We start from the raw sequence: 9,013 nt of genomic DNA on the forward strand, positions 1-9,013 counted from the left end.
AAACTGCATAAGCTTCTGGCTTCTCGATTATGCTATCCATAAGCTGGATAGATAAACGTGATGGCGAGGGTGACTGCATATGAATTAAAAAAAAGCAATTAAGTTCCAATTGAACACGAGTGACCACATTGATGTATGAAGTACCGGGAGACATAAGAGAGTCACAAGGTTCATACACATTCCAACCGATAAACATTTTCCTCGTGCAGGAGAACCCTGGCATTTTCATAATACACCGAGTCCATAACCCTTCCAGGTTTCCGGGATTTCTCATACTCATACAGCTGAAGCAGCTTATTGTCCATCTCATCAGCTACAATAGCTTGAAGCTGCAGATGAATAATATTTGAATACCACAGGGAATGTAAGATATGTTCAAAAGCAAATAGTAAGTCTTACCACTAGTGTCAGTAAATTACCTGCTTAACCAATTTGTATATCAGCTTGTCTAACGTGAATAACATATATGACTGATTCCCAATAATAGCTCTGCACTCATCCTCAAACTTCGAAGTTTCAGCTGATCCATCAAGCAAGCCATACAAAACCTTCATAAACCTGTACACCATACATATCAGTATTTGATGGGAAAAAAGTATTGGAATATATCTATATAGACTTGTTGAAACAGTTGTACAAAGGAAGGTACCTCGCATAAGGATCTAGGGAATTGGGATCCTTTGAGTTTTTCGATTTCAGTTCACCGCCTGAGCATTTCCTTTTTGCAGACAAAATTCTCTCGTACAGGATCTGAAAATGCACCAGTTTATCTTTGCTAGAGAGTAGAAACTTCAATAAAAATTTTGGTAAAGATCATATTAAACGATGCACTCACTTGGTGAAGCCTAAAAAGAACATAAAAGTCGTCATTCCCATAGAAAACTCGGGAATCTTTAGTCCTCTCATCGGGTAAAACTGCTGCTACATGCTTTGAAAGGGGTCTGACAGACAAGAGAACACGTTCTGACTGCGGAACCAACTCAATGTCTCCTTCAAGGAGATGTGGATCCATTCCCTCCGCTTCCCCTTCACTCTCAGCTTTACCATCATGCTCACCATCTTCCTCCTCTCTGTTTTCGTCCTGTGAACATTCGTCGCCACCAGATTCAGTTCCAGATGCATCCTCACCACCCTCGGAAGCATTTTCACTATCATCATCATCAGCATCATCCTCATTCTCTACTTCAGCATCTGCCTCTAGTTCAGCTTGTGCTGAATTCTCTAATTTGGATGTCGACTTCACCCCAAGATCTTCGTAAACACCAAAGTTGTCTTCGATATCACCATTCGGTGACAATTCCCCTTCCTCCTTCCCAATTCTGGACGGACCTTCGGGTTCATCAGAATTCCCAATACGTTTAGAAGAATCTGATTTTATTCCATTTGCCAAAACTATCGAATTACCAACATCACCTCCCTTGTAAAATGAAAGGACCGTTTAGCATGGTCAGAAGAGTCCAGAAATGTATAATATATAAAATAAAGCACATTTTTACTTATTCCACAGGGTCCCATAGTACCTAAGGTGAATATAAATATGTTACAACGAGCAATTGATTGTAGTACCTGAGTCGAATGAACAGTTTCAATGATGTCTACCTTAAGCTGTACATCACTGAGGTTGTTGCTTGGTTTGGCTTCAATCTCATGTGAACCTGAATTGTAAAGTAACAAACATCAACACAAATAGACAAGCAGCATAAATTTATTTAATTAGTTTGCATATGAAAAGTACCTGCCAAATTATCCTTTCCTACAACATCATGATTGTTTTCTCCCACACTTGGGATTGATACACTCGAGGTGACTGCTTTTTCGCTAATATCCATCGGGAGAGCCATTCCAAATCTTTCCTCGGCTCCATTTCCAGTCTCTTGTTCTATCTGGGGTCTCACAGCAGAACAGGTAGCACCATCTCTGTCGGCCGTATCAGCATGTCTAGGATTTTCTGTCCTTGTCAAATCCTTACTTAACAAACCAATCCCACCATGTTTGGATGCCACAGATGAACCATTCTCATCTCCATTGGCAGTAGATTTTAGTTTCCTGAAAGCCAAATTTGCTGTGTCTGCTACAGAACTCAAAGCAGCCTCCCCGTTAATAGATGTACTGTGATTCCCATCAAGAGTGTTGGGTTTTATTACAACATCTTCAACAAGATCTGTGCCCTTGGCCCGTGGGGGAACACCCAGAACTGCCTCAACGAAATTTTCCCAAAGCCTCAAAACTTTACTGAGCTGCTCTTTTGTAGAACATAACTCCTCACATGAAAACTGGACTAGTTTGTACAGGTCTTCATGAATAGCTCTGTTGAAATACTCGTATTCAAGATTAGGATTTATGGGTTGTCTGTAACCAGCAGAAATACACAATAGAACATCATCCTCATTCTGAGACTTCTCTTTCAGCTCCTTAATTTCAGCCACCAATGCTGGTTCACAAAACAAGAATAAGAACATAAAACAGTGAGAAAGGGAAAGGAGGAAGGAGTAGCACTACCAGATGATTGTAAGCAACAAAACAGAATAAAGGAAATAGTTGAATATAAATTTCGAATTCTATAAGTCTACTTACATTTTGCACTCAAGTTCTTTGAATCTTGTTGCTTGAAATAGAAGCTGCGGTGATCAAGTGACTTGTAGTGGTTTTTCGCATATACGTTTGCCCAGACCTTATCAAAATCTTCACGGCATTTCTTCCATTCATCTTGTTTCTGCTTTAAACGAGTAAAGACTACAGGAAGTGCGGTGGCTGGATTCTTATGTAATATGTCTATCACGTCAAGACCATGGTCGCCATAAAGTCGCTCAATACACCTTAAATTTAGGGCTGTAAATATGTCAATAAGAAAATGGCAAAGTTAAGAACCAAACATACGAGGGCACCAAAATAAGGGAAGAGAGAAGATATAAGCCCAGAAAAGCATACAGACCCGTGAAATGGTCTTCGATCCTGAAGGAGCCAGAAAAACTAATCTTCTTCTCTGTGATGATATTCAACAAAGTTTCTGCACTTCTGGCCGCAGACCTCACAGATTCCAGTAACATGTCCAACTCAAATCTGATATAAGCAGTAATTAACATAAAATACCAATTACTTGTAACTAAAAAATGTACATTGTCACACATATATCCATATATATACCTATCATCTTCGCATTTGAATAAGCTCTCTTCATATTGGTTTCTGCGCATGTGCTTAAATGAATAATCTTCACTTCCTGAGGTGACAGATACCCAATGATCATTTAAAACCTCAGCTCCTAGCTCCGATTTCTGACTTGCAGTTGGTATCGGATACTGCAAATTAAATATTATAGTAAGTATTATCTAATGAACATGCTAAAAATGCAAATTGGAAAAGCTCTAATTACATCCGCAGGCAGAAGCCGGTAGCTAGGAGTGCAACACTCGCAATCAGAGAGATCGAGCTCCTGAATAGATTTTCCCATGTACTCCTCTTTGTATTGCTCCGTTTCCTTAACAGCCTCGAGGTCAGGCTTATGGTCTCTGTCTTTCTCTTCCACCTTCATTGGCCTAGATAATTGTTCTTCGCTGCTGAATGATTCTGCCGGATGTGTATCAGTAATGTCAGTACAAAGTGGGAAGGCAAGAGACAATATTATTCAAAACCAAGGAGTTTAAAATAGCAGCATACTTTTGCTCATAACACCAGCAAGGTGCTGAAATCCATCTGCAAAAAAGAATGACCCTAAGAAAGAAGAAGATTGCTGACAAAATTTTAAAAAGAAAATAGGTAATTTAAATACCAATACTCTCACACCGCTCGAAGAACTGGTTGAACTCATCCATCAGATCAGGAAATTTCCCAAGAAGATCAGAAACCTGAAAGAAAATGAATGGAATTTAACACAAAGACAGAGCGTTACCACAAGATCAACCCCTGATCAAAAATTGCCATACCAAAGTCTGCAGATCCTTCCTTTGGACTATTCCATTGCTAAACATATTAAGGAACTTCAGGAATGTCTGATAATCATCTTGACTGCATAATCTCTCCTTGACTTTCTCACAGAAAACAAATGCTTGGTTGTACATGCCTAACATAAAGAAAGAAAATATCTTAGAAAACAGAAGCAGATTCTTTGCACCATAAAAATACCAGACGGCCAAAATTGGATAACAAATTCTCTCTTGTAGAGAAAGAATTAAGGTGTCCACTGTTTTGGGACCCTGGAAATTAGAAAAGGGACCAAAATAAGCATATGCTTGACAGGAGTTAACTTACTTTTCAAATTGTCTTTCTCAGAATGTGAAGCAACACCAGAATAGGCTTCAAGACCTTCAGCTCTTCTGGACGACTTCCTTTTCCCAGGAAAATGGTGTAGGTTGTCTTGCTCTGCTTCTCTATCGTCAAAATCACGGCCTCTCCTTGCCCTGTGCTCCTTATCAACACGCTTCCGCTGCTCTCTTTGCATCTTCAGCATCGATTTATCATCCGTAATGTCATAACGATCAACACTATAATCAACACGGGAAGCAAAGACCCTTTCTCGTCTACGTTCCTGGTGATAAAAGATGTAGTAGGCACAAAGTTGAGGTACCTGACAACAAATGGAACAAGTAAAAATATGAAACAAATACCATACCTTATCCACTTGCATTTGACGAATAAGAGGAGGGCCTGATCCTCGGTCATTGTACCGTTGGGCCTGACTCCGGCTATGCTGCGCTGCTGAATGAGATGGCAAAGACGCTGGCAAAAACCTAGTAAACCCCTCAAGCAAATCCAAGTGCCCCTCAAAGAGAATAGATACCTAGAGCACATATAATTGAAGGTTAGAAAATGTTCGAAAAAGTTTGGAGTAGGCATTACAGGAGAAAATGTTCGAAAAAGAGTATATTACCTCATTGTAAACCTCACCAATTTCCTTGTTCTCCTTTCGATACATATTCAAGATTTCCAAGAAAGATTTATAGACGTGTTCATCGTGCTTGAATCGCTTCTGCAGTGACAAAAAAGAAACTCGTACATTGAGACACTAGGTACGTGTAAGGGCAACTTAATAAGAGAAGTATAAGAGCAAAATTTCAAGAGGACCTTAGTTTTATTCACAAAATTGATGGCTTCTTCGAATTCAACAGTCTTCTTTGGCAGAGGTTCGTCTTCCTCAATAAGCGTTATTTCATATCCCTTTGGCAAAAAGGTGTTGAATCCATATATCAAATTGTTATGTCCCTTAAACAATTCCTTAACTCGTGCAATGACACCACCTGTGTCGGTTCTGCAAATGCAAGACGAATAAATTAAATCCGATACCACCTATATGAAAAGTCTACAACCTCAACAATCTCAAGTAGATAGAAAAGTTAAAAAAGACCTTACCTTTGAGCCTTAAAATCTTTCATGACCTCAAGGAACCTGTCATATTTCTCCCTTTGATCTTGAAACATCTCTTTTACATCCCTCAGGTAAGACAAAGCATCATTGGTTGTCAATTTCTGATTAGTAATATCCCCAGCAGCAATTCTACCTCCTACTCCTTCTTCTTCGGTGTCACCACGGCCAGGGACCGGAGATTGTCCAAATCTGCACCAAAAATAATCTCTAATCAATCAATTCAATAACTCAAATTCAATAACTTGATTCTAACAGATTCTTTCACTCTCCATGCAAAATTGAAGAAAACCTAATCTCCACAAAACAGAACCAAGATCAACCAAATCACATCAAATGAGTAATCAAAATTGAAAACCTCTGTTAAAACAATTTGAAGTGACCTAAAATTTTAGAAACTCACAATTCGCCACGAGAAGAGCCCAGAGGACGTTTAAATTGAGACCCAGAGGCATATATATCATCTCTTATCCGCTTCATCGCTGCTGCCCCAAAAACAAAAAATGTCAAAATTTAAATCATTACTCTTAAAATTTAACGAAATCAGAAGATAATTAAGGGAGTAGGGACTCAAAATTCCCGGCGAAACTTTTTTTTGTATGAGGGAGACCTACTTTGTTGCAATCTAGATTTTTTTTTCGCGAGAAACCAAGTGTAGTAGATGAAATCAGATACTCAGATCTCTTAAACGAGAACAGAAATCGGAAGATGAAAGCAGTTTGATCATCGGCTCGGCGGCAACCATACACAGAGAGAGAGAGAGAGGAAAATTCCGACGAAAGTTCAAATTCTCCGGTGTAATAGAGTTGGACCCGATAAGAAATTGCGGTTGAGAAGAAGAAGAGGAGAATCGAAAAGGAACGGAGGAGACAGAGAAATTGGAAGGAGTTTTAAGCAGCCAAAAAGGGCAGAGAGAATTTTCGAATAAGGCAGAGAGAGAGAGGGATTTTGTTTGCCTTCTTCCTCTTGAGAAGGTTCGTTCGATGTTTCTCTCTTTTTGTCTGCGTTTTTGCTAAAATTGGTTCAGAGATTTTATTATTTCCCCTTATTCTTCTGGCCCGTCAACAAATATCTATTGGGCCTTTATTATACATTGGGCCCCTTTATATTTTGTCTCAATAACTCTTTTTTTTTTTTTTTTTTTTTTTTTNTGTATCATCGAGAACTCTTCACTTTTTTAGTATTCGAACAAAATTGATATCGCAAGAAGAGAATTGTGATGAATGAAGTTTTTATATAACAGGAAAATATATATTTACAAATTTGTGTCAAGCATTGACATATCTAAACCAAATAAAACAAAAAAAGATAAATTATGTACGAACTGAAGAACAAATACAATGTCGAAAAAATGATGATAAACCACAACCAGGTTTGTTTGGTGTAGAAGATGATATATCTGGTCCTCTACGTATCTCGGAAAAATATGCTGGTGATGATGAAGAAGAGGACGAAGAACTTGATGATTTCCGTGATGGAGTTTTATCTTCAAGATCATTATTACTATTATCTCTTCCTGATTGTTGACATGTGTCTTCTTGATTTTGATGAGTTGTTGTTCCATTTTTGAATTGATCACTCCAAATACGACCTGAAGAACCTTGGCGTCGGAATGAAACTGCTGATCTTTGTAGCGTTGTCATTACTAAATAGTAGAGATCTTTCAAGCTTTTTTAAAAAGATTAACTCTTTGGTAGCAAAGCTATTTTATTCCACCAATGTTCTATCATGCGTACGTATGATGAAGCTATTGAAAAAGTGTTTGAACTTTTTTTAGAGCTTTCAAGTGTTTGTCATTTTTTGTTTAAGATAAAATGGATAAAATTAGTTGAGTTTGAAATTAGATTTTATCCGGTGTTGGATTTTCTGCAAACATGCTAAATTAAGCTAAAGTTTAAATCTATCACACAAAAAGAATATTAATTTTGATATTTTCTTCCATTAAAGTCGGATCTAATGAATTTCAGCCTTAAACAGATGTAGAGATTTGTGAGCAAAGTATTTGTCAAAAGTACATATATTAGTTCTTTGGTATTTCTTATATCTAAGCCAATATTAAAATTTAAAATAGTTGACATTTTAAACCATAAGCAAGAACTAGTTGTTAGAAAACAAAATGATCCCCCAGCAATAGTCGTCGACAAAGAATGTTTGTGCAAAAGCAAACATTTCACGTGGCTCGTGTAAAAGTGACTCGAGAAGACGTTGATAAATCTCCCACACTACATGAAACGAACACGATAAGTATATCTCAAGAAGAAATTAGGAAGAAGCATCACCATATAGCCAACCACTGTACTTGCAATATATCTGTTTAAACTTAACAAAATCAAACCTAAGTTGTAACTTTATCTATGTAAGTTGGAATGTAGGATCTGCAAAGTGTAAACTTATCGTGTAGTGTGAATGTTTGTTAGGTTGGGTTGGTTTGGTTCGGTTTACTTTGTACCAGCTTTAAATTGGAAATAATTGAGGATTGTTCGGGGGTTTTTAATGGGTCATAGAGGTTATTAAAATTGGGCCTTCTGAATAGCCCATCATCACTAGGGTTTCCTCGTGAAACCTGCGATTCGCCGCCGTTGGGAACCTTTATATACTAACCACACACGTATTTTTGAAGACATCATCTCTTACAGACGACACAACTCAGTTTAGGGTTCTCTGTTTTGATCTTCAAATCTGTTATTCTGTAGATCCTAGGATTTCGAGTTTTGGTTTTTTAAGCTCTCCTGTTTGTAGATAGGGTTAAAATTAGATCAGGTGATGAATAAATACTGCAACAATATGATGGAGAAATCTTCATGATTCTTAGTATTTAAGTCTCTGATGATCTAATTCGTTTTTAATCAATCCCCTTTTGTTTAGCTTTGTTATCGTGTTCTCAATTTGCTCTGTCTTCTTTCTGTTTTATTCGATTTGTATTAGCGTATTAGATGATGAAGCGATAAAGAAACAAGAGATATGATGATGAACAAGTTGGTCCGTGTTTCAGATTAACCGTGACCGAAACTTTTCATAACCAAACTCTGATCTCTTACTTATCCTTTTTTGATTTTTAATTTCAGTTTCCGTTTTGGTAAATTTATCATATTCTTCTGCTGTGATGAATTTATGAGAATTCACATGTCAGACTTCAGAGATTCTTGTAATCAATGAGAATAAACTCATATTTCTGAGCAGAAGATTAATGATTTTTATAAAAGAGTCAGACCATATTGATACATGACAAGTAGATTGCTCAGAGAAATTGAATCTCGACTACTTTCGTGAATAAGTTTTGCATTGGGGGTATAAAGCAATCAGGAAAATACAAATGTCAGCAGTGTGTGACCTACGGACATATTAAATTAAAACAGAATTTGACTGATTATAATGTTAATCGTACAATGATGAATACTTGACAAGATATTCCGACAATGAAGTGAATTGTTTTTAAGTTCGTTAAAAGGATATATTGACCAGTAGGAAACTTCCAATCATAGAACACAAATCTCCGCAGTCCTCTTCAATGTCTTAATTTTTTTTTAAAAGATCAACCACTAACCAAAAAGAATCAACCGCATCACGACAAGAGAGACGTTCATACATACAAACGTGGCACTGTGGCAATACATCAACAAAGATAGCTTTTAGATCCACTTTTGTCTCCTAATTG

General features: G+C 37.4%; 1 protein-coding gene across 5 annotated transcripts in view; it reads right to left on the minus strand.

Moving 5' to 3' along the window:
- The window catches only part of LOC104763824 (paired amphipathic helix protein Sin3-like 1), a 9,442-nt gene extending 3,084 nt beyond the window's left edge, over positions 1-6,358 (minus strand). The window contains exons 1-21 of one of the 5 annotated variants that reach the window (XM_010487207.2): positions 5,973-6,358; positions 5,762-5,840; positions 5,347-5,550; positions 5,062-5,245; positions 4,868-4,966; positions 4,610-4,777; positions 4,249-4,525; positions 3,924-4,060; positions 3,770-3,845; positions 3,658-3,693; positions 3,374-3,567; positions 3,145-3,299; positions 2,933-3,060; positions 2,575-2,829; positions 1,736-2,431; positions 1,600-1,655; positions 836-1,417; positions 650-750; positions 420-558; positions 177-329; positions 4-73 (exon numbers count right to left, since the gene is read on the minus strand). In XM_010487207.2, coding sequence (XP_010485509.1) covers positions 4-73; positions 177-329; positions 420-558; positions 650-750; positions 836-1,417; positions 1,600-1,655; positions 1,736-2,431; positions 2,575-2,829; positions 2,933-3,060; positions 3,145-3,299; positions 3,374-3,567; positions 3,658-3,693; positions 3,770-3,845; positions 3,924-4,060; positions 4,249-4,525; positions 4,610-4,777; positions 4,868-4,966; positions 5,062-5,245; positions 5,347-5,550; positions 5,762-5,838 — 3,787 coding nt within the window. In that variant the 5' untranslated portion in view covers positions 5,839-5,840; positions 5,973-6,358. Of the gene's footprint in view, positions 74-176; positions 330-419; positions 559-649; positions 751-835; positions 1,418-1,566; positions 1,656-1,735; positions 2,432-2,574; positions 2,830-2,932; positions 3,061-3,144; positions 3,300-3,373; positions 3,568-3,657; positions 3,694-3,769; positions 3,846-3,923; positions 4,061-4,248; positions 4,526-4,609; positions 4,778-4,867; positions 4,967-5,061; positions 5,246-5,346; positions 5,551-5,761; positions 5,844-5,947 lie in introns of all 5 variants that reach the window. The other 4 variants (XM_010487204.2, XM_019241384.1, XM_010487205.2 and 1 more) reach the window with 4 other exon arrangements.

Source organism: Camelina sativa, chromosome 19 (genome assembly GCF_000633955.1).
Source record: "Camelina sativa cultivar DH55 chromosome 19, Cs, whole genome shotgun sequence".
NCBI lineage: Eukaryota > Viridiplantae > Streptophyta > Magnoliopsida > Brassicales > Brassicaceae > Camelina > Camelina sativa.